Here is a 25,938-nt window from a genome sequence, read left to right as displayed (position 1 = left end):
CTAAACTGCTGCAGAGATGGTTTCCCTTCTCAAACGTTCTTTTCTCTCGATAGAGGAATGCTGGAGCTCTGACAGAGTGACCATCGGGTTCACTGCCCTCACTAAGGCCCTTCTCCCCTGATCTCTCAGGATCCACCACAAAAGTCTCAGAGGTCTACAGACAATTCCTTTGACTTCATGCTTGGTTTGTACTCTGACATGCACTGTCAACTGTCGTACCTTATATATATATATATATATATATATATATATATATAGTGCGCCCTCCAAAATAAAATAATTATTGGGTCCCTTGATAGTTCACACATTTTAATTTGTTTAATCTAAATCAGGCTTCTCAATATAAAAATTATCTTCCTTAAACTCAAACTCAAACCAATTCTCTACAACTTTAAATAAATTAATTAAAAATATAAAAGCCAAGATGATGGGTTGTATAAGTAATGGGCCACTTTGGCATAATACCTATAATTAATAAGTATTATTCTCTGCTTTCTTCAGGCAAGTCAGAGGATGGATACATGAACATTTCCAAGTCACTGAATGTGTTTTGCACTTTATTTACTCTCAGCCACAATTTGCCAATCTGAGCAAGCCTAGATTTGATGTTTTGGTGAAAGAAATGCTCCTCTATATTGGGTGTGTATTGCTCTTGAATTATTCACACACACACACACACACACACACACACACACACACACACACACACACACACACACACACACACACACACACACACACACACACACACACACACACACACACACACACACACACACACACACACACACGTCTGAGCAGGATGAAGTGTACAAAGTAAATGGACAAGTCTGTGGTGACATGACAATGTTTAAAATGACTATACATCTTTAACACAGATGTACATTTATTCAGGTCTTAATACATTAATATCGAACAACTTACATGTTCATATTGATTGTAAATCATACAGCAAAATTCCATTTACTTCCAGTACATAACTTAAAATGTAACAGATTTCATTTGGAAATATGTATTCATCCTGTCAATATGAGGAGCACTTTAATATAAAATGTAAGTAAAAGTGCAACATCTGTCTACTTGTATAATTAGAAAAGTTGGTCCAGAATCTGCATTCTGAGCAGAATTTATGTCATTACACACGTTTTGCTTTACAATTTTTTTTCCAGTAATTCATCTGTTCTTTTGTTACTTTTTCTAAAAACTTTAGCTAAATACAAGAAATACGGCATTGTCGTTTTACAAAAGCTTAGCATATCAAACACTACATTTTTTATTTCTAAATAAACTTCATTTTCCCCCATATAGCTATCTGGAACATAGAGTTTTGACAATAACAATACCATAACATCTCACAGCGCTATGTTACAATAAAACATCTCTATCTTAAGTTTGACAAATGAAAATAGAACAATTGCAACATAAAATTAAGAATTACAATGCATAGATCAACTCATTTAAAAATGTAGATATAACTTACTAAGTACAGCTCTTTAATTCTTAGAGTGAATCCTGTGATATTGACTACAGGGATTCATTACACTTTATCCTGACTCGAGTGACCGGCACAAATACATATAATTCTGCACATATCACATATTTAAAATGCTAAATATGTCTTTCACTTCAAAGGCAAATTTGGTTGTAGTACAAGATCGCAAGTTTGGGCAAGACAAGGCAACACCTGGCAACAAAGCAAATCAGCAGCTGGTTTAACAGCATCTATTTGAAATATTAATTGTTTCATTTTATTCTTGTTAAAGCTGCCCTGACTCCTCCGCTTTCAGCGGTGTCTGATCGTGTGCCGTTATTGGACAGGAGTGTGCAGGTTTCATTTCAAACCAAACACTGCAAACTTAAGTGTTTTCCTGTCTGGTTAGTTTACTGCGTCCACCGGCATATGCACGGTCCATTCAAGAATATGGTCAGACACCTGCTGGTGTTTTTTAGTTTATGGATGAACCACAGATCAGGCAATAATGTTTAAAAGGCAGTTTTCTGTTTTAGTTTGTGATCTTTAAAGGTATTCATCCAGGTGGAAAGCAACAGCCCCAAGTCCTAGGTTTCAGGCCCATTGCACTGATTTGTTCTGAAACTGTTCCTTGTCTGCATTCACTGTATTATTAAAAGAAAAATGCCACCACAGGACTTAAAAAAAGAAGAAAAAGAATTGAGCATGTCACCAGTAAACATTAAAAAGCCCCGCACTCAGGCTTACCAATGTCACCTTAAAAGGGGTCATATTATACAAGTCACAGCAAGCTAATGTAGGTCAACTGCGTCTTAAAATAGACTCTCTGTTCTAAAAAGACCCCATGGAACCTGAGGAAAACATCCTTTAAAAAAAAATATGACCCCTTTAATAAAATGTCAAATCAACTGTTTTGACTCGACATAATAAATCAGCGACAAGCTAATTATTAGTGCAGCAACAAATGAGTAAAGCACGTCTGAAAATGCAAATGTACAAGCTGTAAATGATACTTAACACTTAGTGGTGCTTATCAGGGGAAATTATATGTGAGATGATTATTGGAGCTCTCAAGTTACTTGTTAAGGTTGAAGAAAAAAATGTACAATGACAAAAACGTTAGAGGTAGGAGGGGCAGAGTGAAAGTGGACTCTCTTCAAAAGCAATACAACTGATCCTAGAGACAACCGAGGGCTCTTTTTAGCCTAAAAGGAATTAAAGGCAAAAATGAAACAGATTGGCTCTGCGGCTGGGTACTCACAGTGTCTTTAAGGATGATCAACGGCTGATCTTGGACTCAGCTTTGGGGTGAAAACCACCACAGTTCTGAGAAGGTCTTTGTCCGTCAATCTGCCCTGACCTCAGATTCATGACATTCACAGAGCCGCAAAGCATTTAGAGGAAAAAACAAAAACCCAATAGTAGGAAATTTGTCACTCAGGTATCTTCTCGTCTTCTAAAAAACAAACAGGAATCCACTGCACTTTTCTTCAAGACTGCTGCGTTTCAGCATCGTACGCATTCACAACACAAATCCCTTCAAGCCTGCGGTCAATATTTACTTTGTTAGGCACAATAAATAGGCCCCTGTGGTATTAGGGTTCAGAGTGACTCCGAAAAAAACTAACCTCTACGTGCAGGATATGCACCAGCATCGATCTAATATTAACAACAAAGAATTAAGGTCTCAAATATATTCTAATTCTAGTAAACATCATTTTAATATACATTCTTTATGTATGTACAAGAAAATAGAAAGTGTATTACTGTTTTACAGCCTAGCTGTGACTGATCCTCAAGCACAGGTGTGTTTATTTCACGTTTCCTCTTATTTCAAAGAATCCGATCCAGTTTTGTCTGCTGCCTTGATTTTTGCTTCGGTTCTGTAAACACTATTTACAATCTTCTAAGAAAATACACTACAAGACCTGATTTTACAAACTGTATGACATTATGTACATTCAGGCAAAAACAAAGCAATTATGTAACATCGTCCGATGATCCCTAGAGAGGACGGTCGTTTAAAATCATGTCAGTCCTCCTCCCTCAGTCAGTCTGTAATCCCATGAGCTATGTTACCTTCATAATTCATTCACAACCACGCTGTGCACATTTGCTGGAGACACAGTAAACAGCGCAGTGTGAGATGTGCTGCTGCTGCTGGCATGTAGTTGGCAGTGTCACATGTGAAATTAGCACATGCAACCAGCACATCGCGTCGGCAAAAGTTGTGAGTAATCCAGACAAGGGTGTTCCCGTTTGGCTCTTACGTTAAGGTAAAAAGGCTTGGCACTTGGTTTGCGCAGAATGTTTGACATATCTAAAATAATTGTGATATCAACTCGATGAGGCACCTTCACGAGTCCTTCACTGACCACAGCAAGTCTCAGTTTGCTTAAGTGCTCTGTCAAGTTTTTTTTTTAAACAGAAATGTTGATTGCAAAAAATGTGGGACACGCATCCTTAAGATAGTTTTTGAATCAAGTGGGTGTTTTTCAAACACAGAAAATCCATCCAAAGAAAGATTTTAGTGTATGGACTAATACTTTTTACCCTGCAGTGTTGCCAGGTCTGCTCATTAAGAGCAAAGTTTGGCTTCTTTTTTTTTTCAAGAGTCACTGATAAATATAGGCAGGCTTTTTTGGGAGGTTTCTTTTGGAAATAAAAGTCACTTTTTTGTTTGGTCTTTTACTCGTGATCTGGTAACACTGATACCCAGCTATGTGTGGTGGCTTTCATGCCATGGGGGAAACCTTGCTGAGTTATCATAGGTTCAAAGTTGAAGTCCAGTGAGTCTCCATCCATCAAAGTATCATGGAGAACTGTCTCCATATCAAACTCAAACTTCTCAATGGACATATCATCTAGGTCACTTGGCAGCTTTTCCAGGTGTGGGGGTTGGTGCAGACCTGGTCGCCCGTATCCGTTGGTGTTGTGTGGGCAGAAGCTGCCAGGCATGACCCCGCCGCTGAGGTGGCTGGAGAGTCCATAAGGCATGTGTATGGGGCCTTTAGCTGTAGGTAACCGTGCGGAGCTCCCGCTGTGGTTCAGGGACATGAGCAAGCGTCCATTCATTGCCGCTGATGTTGCTGAGGCTTGGCTGTGTATATTATGTGGATGAGCGTGAGAGAGACCACGTGGGTGGGCATCCCCTCCTGCCATGAGTTTGGCTCCATGTTGGCTGCTGCTATAAGGTGGTAGCATGCAGCCTCCGCTGGACTGAGAAACCACTGTGTCCACTGAAGGTATGAGTTTCCCATGCTGGTCTGTGTCTGATGTCAGCAGCTCCTTCAGCAGCCCAGCAGGACAGCTGTACTGGCGCATACTGGACCCAAAGCTTGGTTTGTTCTCTGGCAAAGTCTGCAGGGGCATGGAGGACAGGGCGTTCATCCCTGCTTGACCATACACACACTTGCGGTATTCCTGCTGTGCCTGGGATGCCATACCGGGGGAGTTATAAGATGGGTACACAGTGCTTGGCTGCATCATAGGGGAAGGAGAAGACTGGGAGGACCCAGCGGTAGGTGCCCCTCCTCCAACCTGAGTGTTGTTGGGTGAGAGCAAATTCAGGTTGTCTAGAAGGTTCTCCATGACATTTTCAGAACTGTGTCCTAAAGAGCCTCTCATCTCCGTTAAGCTGGGCAGTGTGGCAGTCATCTTTGCGCCGGGGGCTCCAGGGTACACCATATGTACTTCCCCATCCCCAAGATCATCCTCAGACATGAAAGGTGAAAGGCGGCCACTCAGAGTACTGGCATTGGAGCTGGTGCGAGGCCTGAAGCTGCTCCATGCATCAAAGTCATCATTGCTGTGGGAGTTGGGGCTGCCAGGCCACTTGGAGTAGGAGCCTGGGCTGTCAGCTCCTCCATCAGGGCCCCCCTGGACAGACAGCTGTGGGCAGAAAAGGACAATCTCACTCAAGCACAATGGACCAACACATATACTGTGGACTATGTGACAGAGACACTGCACAGAGAAGTTGAAAACCTGGCATTACAATAACAACATACAGGTGTGCTCAATAGTTTATAAACCCTGGCAGAAAATTTGTTGTTTATTTATTTATTTTTTTGGTGGCTATTTTTCAGAGAATATGAATGAAACACAAAAACGTTTTTCCACTCATGGTTAGTGGTTGGGTGAAGCCATTTTTTTGTCAAAACAACTACTATGTTTACTCTTTTTAAATCATAATGACAACAGAAACTACCCAAATGACCCTGATCAAAAGTTTACATACCCCTATTCTTAATACCGTGTGTTGTCCCCTTTAACATCAGTGACAACTTGGAGTGTTTTGTGGTCATTGTGGACGAGGCTCCCTGATAGTGAAGCTGCTACTGAATATGTTTTGGACATTATTTACATCAATTATGAAGAAATGCAAACAGTATGACACTATGGTAAATCTGCATGGAGTAGACATTTCCCAAAAAGCCACCAAGACAACCAGACAACTCAGAAGAAGTTATAGGCTTATGTGGCTGTAATTGGAGAAATTCTGCACGGTGCAAGCTTTGCATTTTTGTATATCACAGTCAGTAATAGAGTACAGGAATAAAACAAACAAAATATATAGATAAAGTGCAACAGGGCAGGAAAGAAATGCAGAGACTTGAACACAAAGTTTTCTGGAAAATGTACCACGAACGTTGTTATGGGCACGAAGACAACCCTGTTCATTTTCAATATTTTGAAATCAATCCTCTTCTACAGCTGTTTATTAGCTATAATACAGCAAGACAAATGGGATGCAGTGTGCTGAAAAAACTAACCATAACATAGCTCAAAGCACTCAGCGTCTTTTTACCTTCTTCTTGGCTGCTCGTCCTCTGCTCTTGGTGAACTTGCTGTTATTGTCCATGGAGGCGGCCCTGCGTCTCGGTGACTTGCCGCTCTTCCCCCCCTCTGGGTTCAGCATCCACCATGAGCTTTTTCCTGTCCCCTCGTTCTGAACGCGCACAAAGCGGCTGTGCAGTGATAGGTTGTGTCGAATGGAGTTCTGCAGAGATAAAGAGAGAAAAACTGAGCAAAGGGGCTGGCGTGTGTTTGCCCTTTTCCAAAAACATGTCACTTAATGGCATAGCTGCTTTGGCACAGGAGTGCAAATCCACCTGAGCAGGTGGTGCTCACAAAAACATGCTCAACTGCATCGCTGACTTACAGAGAAAAGGGAGGTTTTAAGATCATTCAACAATCTAATGCTGTTTGCTATTCAGTGCAACACGTGCACAGCAGGTGTCAGTGAGTTTAGTTAATGAGCAACACATCCTGAACAGAGCAGGATTTCGGTAAGCACACTTACACACAAAACACTCTACACAAGGGCTTCATTTCCCCTCATGAAAATATTTAAAAACACCGTTATAACAACACTCACATTCCACCTGACTACGTGTCGTGTCTGAACAGCAACTGAATCAAAAGGAGGAAACACACTAATCCTTCCTCTTCAAAGGCCAACACTGTATCAGTGGAAAAAGTCTTTTTTTGTGCAGACAGCAGTGAAGCATTATTAAAACACAGCAAACAAAAGGCTGAGAATGGTGGCCAGGTGTCGGCAAACCAAAAGGTGTCTTACTGCGACAATGTCCATAATCACTTCCTCAACACATTCTTTGTTTGCTTCATGGACTTTTATAGCTCCAAAGTGTTTGCTGAAATTTAGCCACAGAAAAAATAAATACATAAATAAAATCTGTATCGGTGCTGAAATAATTAGTTGATTAAAAAATACCTGATTGACAGAAAATAATCACCAGCAATTAGTAATAGTTAATGTTCCATAGTCTAGCCATGATCTGAAGCGAGTGCCCCAGTTACTTAACCACAGATTAATTGCAAAGTTTAAAAATAATGTGAAATACAGATTTATTGTTATGGTGACTACTTTTAAAGTAATAATTATGGAAATCTCCATACAGTGAATCAGTTCACCCAGCTGTAAATGGGTACAGGCCTTGCCTGGGGAAGTAACCTGAGTCAGACTGGCGTCTCATCCACGGAGAGTCAGACTTTCATCTGCGTCACAATACGGAATCTGGAGACAATCACAGGCACCAGTGGAACTCAGGGCCAATACAGGAGTTACGTATTTTGTTCTACTTTTGCTGAGTGCTGTGCCTGTGCGGGTCAACTGTGCAGCCAGGCTAAAGCTACATGGTCTATATTAAAATAGTATTTAAACATTAGACACTGTGTTTTCATTCAGGACCATGAGCAAATGTTCCTTGTTTACATTTAAACTCTTGACTCCCTTTTTTTCCTGAGACAAAAAATTACCCAATCTGTGGCTAAAAAACATGATCTGATCCAAACCATGAGTTGTTATCTACATGCTATAATTAAGTGATTTATGAAAGAAAAATGGCAAACTACTGCTGGTTCTCCATTATGATAATATGGTGCCTTTCTCACTTTGACATAAAGTGATACTCGAAAGTTTGTGAAATATTGAGCTTTTGTCTGACTTTTGTAATGAAATTAAATGGACATTAAAAAACATAATTCAGGCTTCTTTATATTTAAAATTATTACAATGATGAAAACTAATCTCGACAACATGAAAAAAACAATTAAAAGTCAATACAATGGCTTGAATATGTACGAATACCCTTACATGTAAAAACTAAATTTTTACTGCTCCTTTTCTTTAGACAAGTCAGGAGATGGACACATCAACATTTTCAAGAACAAAAATATATCTTGTGAGCATGCAAACTGGAGACTAGTGAGGAATGCCAACAAAATACCCATGACAACTCTGAAGGAGCTATAGGGCTATAGGTTTCTATGGCTGTGATTAGAGAGACTCTGCATATACAACCCCTGGCAATAATTATGGAATCACCAGCCTCTGAGGATGTTCATTCAGTTTAATTTTGTAGAAAAAAAGCAGATCACAGACATGACACAAAACTAAAGTCATTTCAAATGGCAACTTTCTGGCTTTAAGAAACACTATAAGAAATCAAGAAAAAAAATTGTGGCAGTCAGTAACGGTTACTTTTTAGACCAAGCAGAGGGAAAAAAATATGGACTCACTCATTTCTGAGGAATAAATTATGGAATCACCCTGTAAATGTTCATCCCCAAAACTAACACCTGCATCAAATCAGATCTGCTCGTTAGTCTGCATCTAAAAAGGAGTGATCACACCTTGGAGAGCTGTTGCACCAAGTGGACTGACATGAATCATGGCTCCAACACGAGAGATGTCAATTGAAACAAAGGAGAGGATTATCAAACTTTTAAAAGAGGGTAAATCATCATGCAATGTTGCAAAAGATGTTGGTTGTTCACAGTCAGCTGTGTCTAAACTCTGGACCAAATACAAACAACATGGGAAGGTTGTTAAAGGCAAACATACTGGTAGACCAAGGAAGACATCAAAGCGTCAAGATAGAAAACTTAAAGCAAAATGTCTCAAAAATTGAAAATGAGGAACAATGGGAGGAAACTGGAGTCAACGTCTGTGACCGAACTGTAAGAAACCGCCTAAAGGAAATGGGATTTACATACAGAAAAGCTAAACGAAAGCCATCATTAACACCTAAACAGAAAAAAACAAGGTTAAATTGGGCTAAGGAAAAGCAATCGTGGACTATGGATGACTGGATGAAAGTCATATTCAGTGATGAATCTAAAATCTGCATTGGGCAAGGTGATGATGCTGGAACTTTTGTTTGGTGCCATTCCAATGAGATTTATAAAGATGACTGCCTGAAGAGAACATGTAAATTTCCACAGTCATTGATGATATGGGGCTGCATGTCCCATGATTCATGTTCATTACATTGATATTTTGGACACTTTTCTTATCCCATCAATTGAAAGGATGTTTGGGGATGATGAAATCATTTTTCAAGATGATAATGCATCTTGCCATAGAGCAAAAACTGTGAAAACATTCCTTGCAAAAAGACACATAGGGTCAATGTCATGGCCTGCAAATAGTCCGGATCTTAATCCAATTGAAAATCTTTGGTGGAAGTTGAAGAAAATGGTCCATGACAAGGCTCCAACCTGCAAAGCTGATCTGGTAACAGCAATCGGAGAAAGTTGGAGCCAGATTGATGAAGAGTACTGTTTGTCACTCATTAAGTCCATGCCTCAGAGACTGCAAGCTGTTATAAAAGCCAGAGGTGGTGCAACAGAATACAAGTGATGTGTTGGAGCGTTCTTTTGTTTTTCATGATTCCATAATTTTTTCCTCAGAATTGAGTGATTCCATATTTTTTTCCCTCTACTTGGTCTAAAAAAGTAACCGTTACTGACTGCCACAAAAGCCAGAGGTGGTGCAACAAAATACACTCAACAAAAATATAAATGCAACACTTTTGGTTTTGCTCCCATTTTGCATGAGATGAACTCAAAGATCTAAAACTTTTTCCACATACACAATATCACCATTTCCCTCAAATATTGTTCACAAACCAGTCTAAATCTGTGATAGTGAGCACTTCTCCTTTGCTGAGATAATCCATCCCACCTCACAGGTGTGCCATATCAAGATGCTGATTAGACCAGACGCATAGCCAAGGGTGGGCCTGGATGGGCCTGGGGCCGCCCACTTGTCAGCCAGGCCCGCCCCATCCAATGAGTCGGCACTCGACAGTCACCTGTTGTTGCCTCATTGTATTCCTATGATATGGTATTGCATTAGCACTGAGCGACAATTAATAAATTTTGTCCAAAAAATCTGGTTCATCTTCTGTGATTTTTATTAATTCATTTTCAGAGTATCAATTTTGGGTGGCATAATGCTTACGCTACATCTTGAAACGCCAATCAGATTGTAATTGCGTGACAACGTGCCCCTCTCTTCTTCAACGTCTCTCAAAGCGTCGGACATTTGTGGTACACAGGCTCATCGTGTTAGCAGAAAGTCAAGAAATGTCTAAGCAGTGTAAGCAAACAAGTCTGTTGAATTTTGTTGTTCGTGGACGTCAGCATGAATTGAAGAACAACCCATCTTGTTCTTCTCAAACGGAGGTGGCGGCAAACTGTGATACCGACATTTCGGAATCGTCCTCACCCTCAGCAGCGCTCCAGTCTACAGCAATAGCACCTTCTCTTCCATGCCAAGGTATGCCTATATGGTAAAAGCTAATGGGCCTTTCACACTGAATACGTCAGATGCGTCAAAAAATTGGTCTAAAAATATTATTTTTTCAATGAGACGAGTTGCTTTTTAGATGCGTCAGAAGCGTCACATGGAAAGCCGAGCCGACGCGTCGCGTGGAAAACCGAGCCGTCGCGTGGAAAGCCGAGCCGACGCGTCGTGTGGAAAGCCGAGCCGACGAGTGGAAAGCCGAGCCGACGCTTCTGACGGGTGCGCGCATTGCCGCTTGTCAGCAGGCTGATGCAGTCAAAGTTCAATCCAATCCAATTTATGCTCTGAGCCGTGACGCAGTGGCAGAAACCACTGATCTGTGCAAAACATACGTGTCACAGGACTGCTCATTTATAGAGCAGTTTTCTGAAGAAAAATCCTTCAAAATGTTTTTTTGTTGTTGTTACCTCAAAATCTCTGATTACTGTTAAAAAAAGTTTAGAACACTTGTAATTAAAATAGCTAAATAAATCAATAAATGGTTCTTTAGAAACCTTTCATCTGTAAACTAAAACCACCTTGTATTTCAGATTAGATAATTTCTTGTTTAACATAAGGAACCTCGGACATTTATTTTTAGACAAAATAACATGGAAATTTGTACATTTTTTATATCTCATTTCAACCATAAAAACAGACACTGTACGTAAATACAAATGTTTATTATAAATGCAACACGAAATAATTCAACAATGACTGCAGTGTGATTGTAAAGTAGGATTTCTGTGACATAAACCTCATGATTTATTTTTTTTTGCCAGCTTGCACTCGGCCGAGACAGACGCACTTTTCTCTTCTCCCTCCCTCCTTATCTTTCCTGCTTCTGTGGCATGTTGTCTGTGAGGCTGCAGCTTTGTTCTTCTGGAAAACGACAAAAATGTATCTGTTAAAGTGGTCTCTGAACGCAATTGACACTATTTTTTCTACAAGATATTTGGGGGCGGAGGACCCGACCTGTCCTGCCGGGACGCATGTGATGGGTTACATGATGGACTCGTGGAGGAGATGGCAGGTCATGTGCCTTTACATGCTTTCTGTGGAGGACGTCGAAGATGTGTACATATTAGGCTTGGTGGTGACCGGCTTTCTGCTGTGTGGAGCGGGCACTGCGCTGGTTTACCGAAAAATCAAGAAAGTGGAAGCAGCTTTGATTGGTCCTTCCAGGCTGCCCTACATGATTGATTTGATTGGGAAGGCAGTGGCTGCGCAGTCGGCGGGTGTTAACCGCACGTTGGAAAATATCTCGAGCAGAATCGCAGCCCTGGAAACCCGCTCAAAATCGTCTGTGAAGACCACATTCTACATTCAGATGCATTGAGAGCCACTTTGTTCTCAGAACTGTGGAATCTTTCAGGCGTCTGCTAATCTGGTTATTCATTTGGCTTCCCCAAACACAGCTGCACTTCAAGGTCACTGTGATAAAACCTCCTCAGAAGATCAACACTTAAGCCTTGCTACCTGGTCTTCCCCCCTCCCCTCAGCTTCTCCAGCTCTGATGTTGACTGTGTGGACTGCTCAGGACTGCTCCGGGCTGTGCCCCTCCCCCTCCAGGACTGTCGGACAAGGCCGTTGACGGCGCCAAACAGGCTGCCTCCGGAGTGTTCTGATAAACTGGACCTTTTCAAATCTCGGTTGTCGTCCTTGTTTTTGTCTGTGCGATGGGGATTTTTTTCCTCATTGCTGCTGTGTAACGCAGCGGCTATGAGGGTTTTTTTTTTTCTCCTTTTTCCTCGTGTTTTGCTTTTCAATATATGTTTATGTACCGGGCCGGCCTATGTGTTGTGTGTTGTGTGTGTGTTGTTTGTTATGGGTCGGTGTTGGTTTGCTCAGCCCTGCTGTTGACCAAGGCAGGGATGTACATCTGGAGCTGGTCCCCTGGCGCCTAATGGCGACTTCTGCTCCTACTGGCAATTAGGATGGGTTAAATGCAGTAGACACATTTCATTGTGCAGGGTACATGTTCTTCTGTGCATATGACAATAAAATTCCTTTGAATCCTTGAATCCTTGAATGATGATTTTTTTATATAGTCATTTCAACTTGTAATTTCACCAAAATATGAAGTCGCCTTTAATGTTGTCAGGACAGAGTCATTTCTAAAATATGAATTTGAGCACAATAAGTGGAGAGCTTCTACCTGTGCAAATGTCTTTTGACTTTGATTTCGGGACATTTTTAATGATCCGTTCATTTATTGTTAAAATATAAAATGAAACAGCTTTTTTAAAAATAATAAAATAGTTGCTGTTGAAAGAGCCTTTTATTTAGAAGCAGGTGATGTTATGCTGGATTCTCGTTACCAGATGAAGGGCTCTTCTGCAGCTTTGAACTCTGATGGGCATAATCGAATCGTTATTCATCAAAGCCTTATTTTCGTTCATAATTTCAGAGTCAGCTGTGGCCAGGAGCAGCAGTGAGGCTATCGATGTCCCCTCAGACCTGTCTGGTATAAATGAGCCCGCCACCCGACCAAGACTCACTTCATTCCCGGCCACCACCATAGTAGGCAAAGCAAGAAGCTTCAATGTTCTGTGGTATGAAAAATTCTCGTGGCTAGAATACAATATTTCGAGGGATGCTGTGTTCTGCAAACCATGTTGCCATTTCCCAGAGGCTGCCATCGAACATAGATTCAATAAAATTGGCCTTAAGGACTGGAAACACATTTCCCATTCATGCACCAAACATGAGGCTAGTAGGGCTCATGCTGCAGCGCTAGCTTGGGCTGAGGGCTACAAGCAAAGCCACCAAGGACTAGGAAACATCGTCAACCAGCTTAACCAGGATGCAGGGAACAGGTCGATAGTGCAGAGGAACAGGGAGCATATGGACTCTGTAATCAGACTTGTTTTATTTTGTGCAAAACAAGACATTCCCTTGCGTGGGCATCATGAAAACAAAGAAGCTTTAAACAAGGGCAACTTTTTGGAATTGTTTCGACTAATTACAGAATTTCGCCCAGATATGGCAAAACGTCTGGATGAATTGCCTGGGAATGCAACATCAATGAGCCCTGACATCCAGAATGAAATACTGGAAATTGCCGCATCACTTGTTATCAGGAAAATAAAGGCAGAACTGCAAGAGGAGGCAGGCACATACTACACAATTTTGGCCGACGAATGTAAAGACTTGTCCAAAAGGGAGCTTGTGGCAGTGTGCCTTAGATATCTTCACAAAGGCCAGCTAAAGGAAAGGGCCGTGGGCTTTGTCGAGACTACTGACATGAGCGTAAACGCCATATAAGCAAAGATTCTGGATGTTTTGGAGCCACTTCAGCTTGATCATGCGCTGTGTGTTGGTTTTGGGTTTGACGGGGCATCAGTTATGTCAGGCCATAAAGGGGGGGTACAGGTGCTTCTGAATAAACATTTTCCAAATGCAACATACGTGCACTGTACTTCTCACCGTTTAAACCTGCTGCTCTCCACAGCGTCACAGGTTTCCCCCGGTTTATCTACATTTTATGACGTGATAAATAATATACATTTGTTCATGACGGGGTCAAACAGGCATGCAAAATTCATGGAGGTGCAAAAACAACTCCGTCCGGGGAAACCAACTTTGGAACTCGTCAGGGCTTGTGATGTTCGGTGGAGTTCTTGGTCAGGCGCAGTAAATAAAGTCCTGACACTTTTGGATTGCATTTTGGAGACGCTTGTCGAGTACTCGGAGTCCGGCTCCGGTAACACCAAAGTTGAAGCCGACTCATTACTGCAGCAGATGCAAACGAAGAAATTCATCTTTCTGTTAGTCATGTTTAACCAGTTCTTTGACACGAGCGACTATGCCACTAAAGGCTTGCAGTCTTCCACAATATTAATTACAGACTGCATTAATCTGCTCGAAGCCCTTAAGGAATCTTACACTCAATTCCGGAATGATGACAGTTGCTTTAACAAAGTAATGGAGCTGACCGACGACATCTGTAAGAAAAATGACATTGTCAGCTGGGATGTAAGTGGCACCAGAAAGCAAAAGTTACCAGCAAAGCTTGCTGATACGCAGGTCGAATGTAGCATGGGCAAAGCCACACCTGTGAGGGACAAGGCAGACCTTAAGCGAATATGGATCGATGTACTGGATCAGCAGCTTCAAGGATGACACATATGGCTTTATGAAGGCAGTTGCTGCTTGCATGCCTCATTCGAGCACCTTTGGTGAAAAAACATCACTGCAACCTGTCGCAGGACACTTAAAAATTGCAATCGAAGGCCCTGAAAATGCAGTGTTTGTTCAGCTTTTGAATAGGAAGCTGGCGCAGGGCAGTGCATTTCCATCACTTCTGGAAGTCCTTGACTCTTGCCCGAATGACATTTTTCCTCAAATAAATAGTCTTCTGCGGGCCCTCATCACAATGCCAATAACAACATGCACTGTAGAACGGCTGTTTTCTGCTGTTAATCGGATAAAAACGTCGACTAGAACATCCATGTTGACTCATAGACTGAATGCACTCTCCGTGCTTTCCCTTGAAAGAGAACTGACCGAATCGTTGGACTATGATGACGTAATAAGAGAGTTCAACAAAAAAAACCGTCGTCTCCTGCTGTAGCATTAAAAGGATTCATCAAATGTAAGTGTAAGCCATTAATTACTTTTTTCTTCTAAATAGGCCTAGTTGTTAATATTATATTGCAACTGCCACGAATCATGTTGGTGTCCGTTCTGATGGTTTTTAATTTGGCCGCCGAGCCATGGTTTCCATTGTTTATCAATTTCATAATTTGGCTGCTGAGCCAACCTGTTTTCATGTTGCAGATATATTTTGAATTTTTATTTTAAAGGACTTTACATGACTAAGCGTTGCGTTGCTGCTTGCATTGTCCATCGGGTGCTTGTGTCTGACACTTTGCGTCTGTGTAACTGTGCACACAGCGTCTGTGCAGTTGGCTTAGATGTGTTCATCATTAAACTTGGAATTCATTTTTGAAACAATGCCTTATTTAAATACCTATTGATGTTTTGGGTTTAGGCCGAGCCAAGTAGGCTACCAGACTTGCACTGACTATGTGTGTGTGTGTGTGTGTGTGTGTGTGTGTGTGTGTGTGTGTGTGTGTGTGTGTGTGTGTGGATATATTCATGGATATGAATGGGAAACTTTTTTTTTTTTATAAAAGTACGGAATAGAAATGATTCTGAACCCACTTTTGGTTCAAAATATAATCAACTCTTCCTCATCCTAAGGTCTATGTCGCCAACAGATTTAAGTGGAATCAGTTCTAGCATCTGCTGTGGCAACCCCAAGTGAGAAAGGGAGAAGCTGAAAGAAATTACTCTCAGTTCACTTCTTTTTGAAATATCCCTGAAACAGGCGACTGAAAACATTCACTCTGTTGTGTAATAATGTAAGATAAAATGCCAGCGATTGCTGTGGCTTTGAAAATTTAGCAGTGGAAGAGGTTTTGTTATAGTCACCGACAACGCCGGTGAAGCAACTGATCAATTATCTGTGAATACATTCACAGATCAACTGATCATGAAAACCATCCTTAGCTACAGCCTGAGTACTGTTTTGAATACAGGAAATAACATGCAGTACTTTGTCTGGGGCTGGTATTTGTGCATGTGTAAACCTTGTTATTTTGGAAGAATGGCTGGAACTTCGCGTGCAGAGTGGCTAACGTCATCGATCCCGTTCTTACTGTGGCTCACTCTCTTGCATCTGATTCATAGCTTATCCGCTGCTTCCCACTCGCACCTCCGCATCTGTGCCATCCCATTTCATTTTCAAACCTGAAATCTCCCCCCAGTTTTGTCCCCTGTATCAAATGCCAATTTGCTGCCTTTTACTCCTTCACATTCATCAGATTTTCCTACCTCTGCTTTGTTTTCCCTCCACACTGTGAGCACCCCGGGCTCTAAAGAGACAGGACAGCCTGGTTAATCACTGGACCTTCATAAATAAATATGTACAATTAATCAAAACTTCAATGAACCCTGACCAGTTGTGTCAAGCAAGTTTGTGTGATCTGACAAATGTGACAGTTCTTCCTGATTTGCAGAGCGAATGCATTCTTCATTCTGTCGGGCTGTAGCGGTGAGTCTCTTATTTCCATTACAATTCTGGAGTGCTGGAAAATTAGCCCAGCTGTACACTACATTATAATATGCTAAAATATTACCACATAGTAACATTAACATTGTAACAAACCAGCTTATTGCAAAGAACCACAGAAATATAATAATGACATTCAACTCCGTACAGGAAAGGAGCAGTGGAACAGTTTATCACCCAATTGGAATCCAATTCTCACAACCATATGTTAAGACAGGAAGCAGCAGAACCCTGAAGGACTGTAACGGTCTCTAATGGTTTGTGCAGAAATTCTTTGTTTGTGCAAACCAGTTTCAGACAATCTCTCAAGTGATAGAACTGCACATTTTCGAGTGTCCTTTCATTGTGACCAGTCCAAGGCACACCTATGCAATAATCATGCTGTTTAATCAGCATATGGATATGCCACACCTGCCAGGTCTCTGCAAAGTTGAAGAGCTCTCGAACACAGATTTTAACAAATTTGTGAACAAACTTTAAGAGAAATAAGGGCCCTGTCACACCTTGACGATTTAGCCAGTGTATGCCATCATATGAAAAATGTGCAGAATACGCTGGATACGTTGAATACATGAATGCAGCTGTCACATCTTGACGATTTAGCCAGCGTATATTGATGGCCCCCCATTTCCACTTAACGCTCCAGATTGATGCTGCATGGTATGGTACAGGTGGGAACAATTAAGTCGGGTTTGGCTTGCGTTTCCACCGCTGGCAAAACCCTTTTGTTTGGCAGTTGGAACACGCAAATATTGATGAGCATGTCATTGAGTGGGCGTACGCTGTTGAGCTGCCTCTCTTCTCCACAGAGCCCAAACAGAGTAATGTAACATTTTTTAAAATTTAATTTAATTTTAGTTTTGTCTTGGTGGATCGTGTGATTTATTTTCATCGCGTGCAGAATGCCAAAGAATCGATTGATGTCTTTTATAAATACTGACTGACGTGAATGAATGAGGTGCTGTGACTTTTTCAATGTTTAAAATAAGTAAATTTTCTTGTTGTGGCGCAAAGCACTGGCATTCTCTGGTTCAGGCTGAGAAACGCACCGGGAGCAGACAAAACAGAGGGAATTCTTTTAAAATGTTACATTTCTTCAGCTCCAACAAGGAACAAAAGTATTTCCAGATGTTGTTTTCCAAAATCAGGAAGCTTTATGTGGCTACATTTTTATCAGGCTGTGATGATGAATCCGACTGAAACGAACAGGTAAGATTAAGACTTGATATTTTACTCTGTGTGTGAATGGTTTAATATCTGGAACAGTCGGAACTATTCACATGACTGCAGGTTTCAGTTATTCACCCAATCAATGGACAGCATCAATGGACGTATTGATGTATTGAGACTTTTCCAATGCCAGAAATATATCTGCATGTTCAGGCAGCCTGTAAAAACAGCACTGTGGTGGAGTATCAGATACTCGCACACACAGCCGGTTAAAAGCATCATGGAGGCGTTCCACATGCACGTTCATGGCGGCAGTTATAACGAGGTTAATATAGAGTCCTGCAACACAGACAGCTGAGTAGGTACACGTTCAGATCCAAAATCCGACAGACTCTCTTAAAAAAATTAAGAGTTTCAGGGTGAAGACTGTCATCTTCTCTCTGTACAAAGCATTGAACCAGGTTCCAAGCAGCACTCGTTTACAAGTCCTGAAGCTTTTGAAAATAACATATTCCAGATTTTTCTTCAAAGCATCTGCTTGCAGGTCCACTGATCTGACTGAATGCTGAGTCATCACTGCCATATGAACGGTCAGTAGTTTCATGATCTGACGTTACAGCATTCGTTTCACTCTGTCCGTGTACCATTGTGCTGTTTCTGTGTTTACTAAAAGTTACGTCACCCGCTGAAAAATGCCGAGTGAAATACTTTCCGGAAATACACCTGCTGACTCGTGGAGTAAGAAGTTTAATTAGCAATAAAACACATCAATGACCATTAATCATAACCACATTTGCACAGATAAACTAATAATCATAGTTACGTTTATGTGTTGTTGAACAGCACATTAAAAAACATGCACACATGTCCTTTAAGAATTCCTCATCAGATTTTGATCAAACTTAGCACATACATAGTATTGGGCCTATGGATAAGAAGAAGCAATTACTTTTGGGATCGTCATTACTACAGATTTGTGTAATCAAGGGCAAATGTGTTATGCGTGATGCTTGCTTGCATGTGTGTGTGCACCTGTGTACACACTCGTGTGCCTCTGTTCCTGTATGCAACATCCCTCAATGCACATCAATCAGAAATATGGCATAGAGGGCATTGGAGAAGTTTTGAACATGCTGAAACTCATGCGATACAGCCGTGCCTCATCAACACTGATATATGGTGTGTTTCAGGACAATCTTGATGCAACTTTCTTTCAATATTGGATACTGAATGGCTGTAAGAGCCCTGCATCATCCCAACAAAAAAATAAAATAGAAACTCAGTTCAAGCTTACACCTGAAAAGAAGCTACAGCTCAAATATGTGTCTATGTTTCGGTCTGTATGCAGTAATAGTTAAGAGAGTTAGGCAGCGTGAAAAGAGTGTGAGTGAAGGGCTATATTAGAAAACAAAACAAAACAGTAGGCTGGGAAATACCAGAACTTGGCAGAACTCACCGTGTGGGACGTTTGGCTCATGGTGTCTGGTTGGTGAATGGAAAAGCCCCATCTCCAGTGGCTGTGTGTGTGTGTGTGTGTGTGTGTGTGTGTGTGTGTGTGTGTGTGTGTGTGTGTGTGTGTGTGTGTGTGTGTGTGTGTGTGTGTGTGTGTGTGTGTGTGTGTGTGTGTTCAGGGCAATATAACATCAGCACAGGATGGATTTGATTCTACTCACTGCAGTCCACTGCAGCCAGTAAGAGTGTGGAAGAACATGTGCATATTGCATATTAACACACTCTGGGTTTCATTCAGGAACATTTTATTTTTTATTTTCTTGTCACACATTTCTCTTGTTTTTGTATGAGTGTGCCACGTCAGCAAACCTAACTTCACATAACTGTGTAAATGATCTGTGTAAATATGATGAATGCAAAGGTTTGTAAATTGGCGTAATGGATCATAGCTGATCAAGAACTCTACAGGACCCCCCTCCCAATGGTTTGGCATGCAGGTGAACTGTGCATTTATTGCAAAGTTTGCACAAGTGTGATTTTGTGTCATGGTGTCTCACTGTTTGATAGCATGGACTCATAGAGCTGACAACAGCCATTAAAACACCACATGTCTTCATATGTCTAGTCTGCAGCTCATACAGACTGTGTGCAGGCCTCAGGTTTGGGGCAGAGCCACAGTGGTGAGGAGCAGAACCCCCACCCCCAACCCTCCAACCCCATAAAGGTCCAATGGTGAAGACATTTTAAAGACTTTTTTTTTTAACACATAATAATAATAACCAGATTCTAAAACTTTGAAAGAATATAGTATTTAATAATATAATAATTTATTAATATAACAAATATTATCTTACTGTTTATGGGGAGGTGATGGTCTAGTGGTTAAGTGGTGGGCTTCAGACCAGAGGATCCTTGGTTCAGACCCCTGCCTGACCAGAAAATCTCTAAGGGCCCTTGAGCAACTTAATCCCCGAGTTGCTCCTGGTGTGCAGTGAGCGTCTTGTATGGCAGCACCCTGACATCGGTGTGTGAGTGTGTCTGTGTGAATGGGTGAATGTGAGGCATAACTGTAAAGTGCTTTGCGTGTCTGATGCAGATGGAAAAGCGCTATATGAATGCAGACCACTTACTATTTCCTATTTCTAATATTTAAGACTGAAGAAATGTAGTTTGAATCAAACTGACTTTGAAACCAAGTTTAGTTTTGACTGATTTATTGTTTACATTAGCAATTTCAAAGTGAAGTTATTATGATGGACATATGTTTGTTTATTTCTTCTTATTCTGTTGGCAACTGTAGAACACATGCATGCACCAGAACAGAAAATGTACCATTATTAAAACAATAATATACATAAATATTATTGAGATTTGCTCTGCATGCATGGTTTGCCTCTACATTGCTGGAAAAGGAGTGTTGTCTTCATGGAGAGTAGGCCTTTGGCCAACTGCAATTTTGTGCTTGCGGCATCCTCAGCACACTTCTAGATCCAAAAACAGAAAGAATCGCTCAAAACATAAAGGAGTTGAGGATGAAGTGTCTGTCGTCTCTTCCTTGTCCAGACTGAAGCCACTGAACTGAGCATCATGCTTGAAGCACATGCACAGCTGAGCTGTTTGAACGTCCACAGCTCCAACTGTTTCTGAGCATCTGCTCAGCAGGACCACTGACCTGAATACATTTGGATCAGTGGGTTGGACTAATGTACTGATCCTCAAAGGGTTACAAGTAAATGTATTATTGTTACCCTCTCACCAGACAATGCAGATACCCTCATCTTTTTAAAAAATCAATCAATCAATCAATCAACTTTTTTCTTATATAGCGCCAAATCACAACAAACAGTTGCCCCAAGGCGCTCCATATTGTAAGGCAAGGCCATACAATAATTATGAAAAACCCCAACGGTCAAAACGACCCCCTATGAGCAAGCACTTGGCAACAGTGGGAAGGAAAAACTCCCTTTTAACAGGAAGAAACCTCCAGCAGAACCAGGCTCAGGGAGGGGCAGTCTTCTGCTGAGACTGGTTGGGGCTGAGGGAAAAAACCAGGAAAAAGACATGCCATGAAGGGGGGCAGAGATCGATCACTAATGATTAAATGCAGAGTGATGCATACGGAGCAAAAAGAGAAAGAAACAGTGCATCATGGGAACCCCCCCACAATCTACGTCTAAAGCAGCATAACCAAGGGATGGTCCAGGGTCACCCGATCCAGCCCTAACTATAAGCCTTAGCGAAAAGGAAAGTTTTAAGCCTAATCTTAAAAGTAGAGAGGGTATCTGTCTCCCTGATCTGAATTGGGAGCTGGTTCCAGAGGAGAGGAGCCTGAAAGCTGAAGGCTCTGCCTCCCATTCTACTCTTACAAACCCTAGGAACTACAAGTAAGCCCGCAGTCTGAGAGCGAAGCGCTCTAATGGGGTAATATGGTACTACGAGGTCCCTAAGATAAGATGGGACCTGATTATTCAAAACCTTATAAGTAAGAAGAAGAATTTTATATTCTATTCTAGAATTAACAGGAAGCCAATGACGAGAGGCCAACACGGGTGAGATATGCTCTCTCCTGCTAGTCCCCGTCAGTACTCTAGCTGCAGCATTCTGAACCAACTGAAGGCTTTTTAGGGAACTTTTAGGACAACCTGATAATAATGAATTACAATAGTCCAGCCTAGAGGAAATAAATGCATGAATTAGTTTTTCAGCATCACTCTGAGACAAGACCTTTCTGATTTTAGAGATATTGCGTAAATGCAAAAAGGCAGTCCTACATATTTGTTTAATATGCGCTTTGAATGACATATCGTGATCAAAAATGACTCCAAGATTTCTCACAGTATTACTAGAGATCAGGGAAATGCCATCCAGAGTAACGATCTGGTTAGACACCATGCTTCTAAGATTTGTGGGGCCAAGTACAATAACTTCAGTTTTATCTGAGTTTAAAAGCAGGAAATTAGAGGTCATCCATGTCTTTATGTCTGTAAGACAATCCTGCAGTTTAGCTAATTGGTGTGTATCCTCTGGCTTCATGGATAGATAAATCTGGGTATCATCTGCGTAACAATGAAAATTTAAGCAATACCGTCTAATAATACTGCCTAAGGGAAGCATGTATAAAGTGAATAAAATTGGTCCTAGCACAGAACCTTGTGGAACTCCATAATTAACTTTAGTCTGTGAAGAAGATTCCCCATTTACATGAACAAACTGTAATCTATTAGACAAATATGATTCAAACCACCGCAGCGCAGTGCCTTTAATACCTATGACATGCTCTAATCTCTGTAATAAAATTTTATGGTCAACAGTATCAAAAGCAGCACTGAGGTCCAACAGAACAAGCACAGAGATAAAGAATATGAAGTTATAAACTTAGATTAGCTGTGCTCCACTTCTTATTTTTTTACTTTTCATTATTTTGACAAAGACTATATTTATCCAGTGATACTGTTCAAATTGCAATTTAATACAACTAAGTATTTTATTTTAAAGTATTATGCAGGTCCACAACCAAAGGTTCCTTGTTTTAAATGGTGACCAATTACTTTAAAAAAGGAAACCAACATAATATTTGTCTTATTTTATTTTACTTTTTTTGCTCATCCAAAAAAAGTTCTGATCTGTGGCTTAAAATCCGTATACAATCTGAACTGTGGCTTTTCCGTGACACCCTTAATAAATAGCTCCCCAGCAGCACCATATAAGGCTCCATAAGGTGCTATAGGTCAGACGTTTTCAATCAGGAAAACTGCACTGAAGACAAAGAATAAGAACTTTACGAGGTAAAAGACTGAAGTTCACGGATCCATGAAAGAGAGTTTGCAATTTTTAACAACATAAACAGTGTAAATATGGGACAAGCTAAAGCCACGGTGTTGTTAATGTGGTGAGGGTTGCAGCAGTCAGTTAAGTTCTACATGAATATGTAGGACAGGGGGAGGGTTGTCAGACTCTTGCCAGTCTCCAGTGTTTCAACTTTAATGATGGATGTGGTTTTTATCAAGAGCCACACAGCAATCGTAAGTAGCAATCCCCAAAAATTCCTCTGCACTTTTGGAGACGGAGAAATGGTACAGTGTGACATTGTGGAAGGAAAGAACTTCAGGCTGCAAATCATCACGGCCCAGCCTTTTCTTCTTTTTTGCACGAGTGTGATGCAGATCTGATCTTTTTTGTGCAGTGTCAAAGTCTTTTCTTCTTTAATCAGATTGCATATTTCATTATTCGACTGTTTTGTGTCTCCTCTGTGGTGATATGACTTCTACCATGAGAACTATCAGAACAATCTGATCTAATCTTTTGAGTGCACACAGGCTCAATGTGTTTTTTCCTATGAACTTGGGCCACCTACTTTGTGCTCTGTGAGATATCAACTAAGACTTCTCAAAAGGTCACTTCAATGAGTTGCTCAAGCTGTTAACTAATCAGAAATTACGGTTGTTTTCCATCGTGTTTTTACAGTCATTATTACTAATTGATTATCTTCAGCTGTTTGTGATGCCATATAAGCAGCAGTACACTGTGAAAGGAATCACTTTTTCCCCAAACTGATCATTTATTTATTTATTTTTTAATGAAAAGTGAAACAAAAATCACACATTTCCCCCTTTTATCAAAATAGGACTTTTTTGACTGTCTAAATGAAATTTCCTGTTGACCCATGATGAGTAGAATAAAATACTTCAGTGGCTAAAACATTTTTCGTTTTAAATCTTAAAATCATTGCCGTTTATTTGTCTGTCTGTCTGTCTGTCTGTTACCAGGATTACATCAAACTATTGCACAAATTTTGATGACATTTTCACTACAGATAAATACTAGGCCCTGGAAGACACCATTAAATTTTGGAGGTAATACAGGTCCAGATTCTGGATCAAGATTACACTTTATATACGTCTGAATGATTATGTCAAAACTACTTCATGGATTATCACCAAATTTGCACCACAAATAGATACAGTATTAGGGCTTCATAGGGTCTTAAGGATTACGTCAGAACTACTGCACGGATTTTGATGTAATTTTCAAATCATTGAATTGTGTTGTAGAATCCGGATCCAGGTAAAGTCCGGGTTCACAATGTGAATCACATCTTTTATTTTGAGTCCTCATCAACCCCTGGCGGACGTCAGAAATCTCAGATTGCTCTTGTTCATTTTACTTTTAATTGTTGAAATGTTCTCAGGCCATGAGGCAGATGTTCTGAGTTCTTTCAGCACATCTGGCAGAACCGTTCTTCTTTTAGCCAGAGTGCCTGCATGTTGGACTGCCAACACTCAGTCAGTAGTGCCGTGGGGTGCCAAGTGATTTAAGTCAGTCGGTAAAGCTTTTCATCTGTTGTGTTTGGAGCCCAAGAAGACATGCTGCTGCATTTTAAATGAACAAGACATCTTAGTGAAAGAAAGAACAAAAGACCCCCGTTGACAAATAACTGAGTTTTTTTCCCCACATAAGTCAATATTATATTATGTGAGTCATAATAAATGCACTAGTAAGTTCAAATTTGGACTTGCTAATCATAATTATAAATGGTAAAAATGTCATAACTGTCAGACAAAATATCGCAATGTCAGCATCCAGAGTTGTACTTATGAGCTGCTAAATCAACATTTTGACTTTGTAACATAATTATGAGCTAAAAGGTTAAAAAGCAAAGCAAACTTTTCAAGTTATGTATGTGAAATAAGTCAAAATTTTGGCTTTGGAAGTCATAATTACAAGATAAAGGGCCTGATTTACTGAAGGTTTGCATGTGTTCAAATGTATGCAAACATCATAGCACTTGCAAAACATGCATGTTGATTTACTGACAGAGTGCATGAAGGATTGCTTCTCTCAAGACCCCCACCCGGAAAAAACCCCCTATGAACAGTCCATTTATCATGTTTGCCTTTTTGAATATGCAATTTTGGTGTTCTCAATGATAATTTCACTCACTGGGGTGTCAAGTGGCTGATTTAATTTAATTTTGCGCTTACAGCCATTAATACATAAAATATTCACTTACATACTGCTGTCTACATCATATTACCGTCCGCTATCAGTTGCGCAATTAGTCTTTGTAAATCACCTGTAAAACTGTCTCCAACCCAACGCACAAAAGTTTGGACTGGCCACACATGCACAGGCCCTAAATGGCAAAATCTCAAAATCTTAAAATAAATTCATGAGACTGAAAGTCAAAATATTTTCTTTTTGAATAAATTAGGAGCTAAATAGTCAACATGTCAACTTTTAAAATTATACCGTAATTGCCCGTTGGAGTGCCCAAGGCTAGCCAAATGAAATTCTACTTGGAGAGGGGGTGGGCCGAGCATGGCCAATATTATGTTCATTACCTCTGCCTGAACTTCATTGGCAGAAGTAAATCAGAAATAACTCACCCGCTTATATTGGGTTTTTTGTCTTTTTCTCATTCTATAAATGTGTTCCTTATAATTCATTTTAATTTTGGGTGGGCATTTAACCAACTCTCTCCAAAAAAGAGCCCAGGGCACTCCAATGGGCGAATATAGTATATATGAGAAATATATATATGAGAAAGTCAAAATCTTGACTTCACAAATCATAATTAATTGGAACTTCCCCCTATGGTAACAGCACAGGGCTTGAACAATAAAAACATTAGACGAGTGAATGAGTGAATCCATCCCAGACAATTTGTGTAGA

At 40.6% G+C, this 25,938-nt stretch overlaps 1 protein-coding gene across 1 annotated transcript in view; it reads right to left on the bottom strand.

Moving 5' to 3' along the window:
* Positions 1–868: 868 nt before the first annotated feature.
* The window catches only part of foxo1a (forkhead box O1 a), a 127,464-nt gene continuing 102,394 nt past the window's right edge, over positions 869–25,938 (bottom strand). The window contains 2 exon segments of the mRNA XM_034168437.1: positions 869–5,362; positions 6,282–6,473. Of these exon segments, the coding sequence (XP_034024328.1) occupies positions 4,160–5,362; positions 6,282–6,473 (1,395 nt within the window). The 3' untranslated portion in view covers positions 869–4,159.

Source organism: Thalassophryne amazonica, chromosome 4, assembly GCF_902500255.1.
Source record: "Thalassophryne amazonica chromosome 4, fThaAma1.1, whole genome shotgun sequence".
Taxonomy (NCBI): Eukaryota; Metazoa; Chordata; class Actinopteri; order Batrachoidiformes; family Batrachoididae; genus Thalassophryne; species Thalassophryne amazonica.
This window is presented reverse-complemented; position numbering and strand designations above follow the sequence as displayed.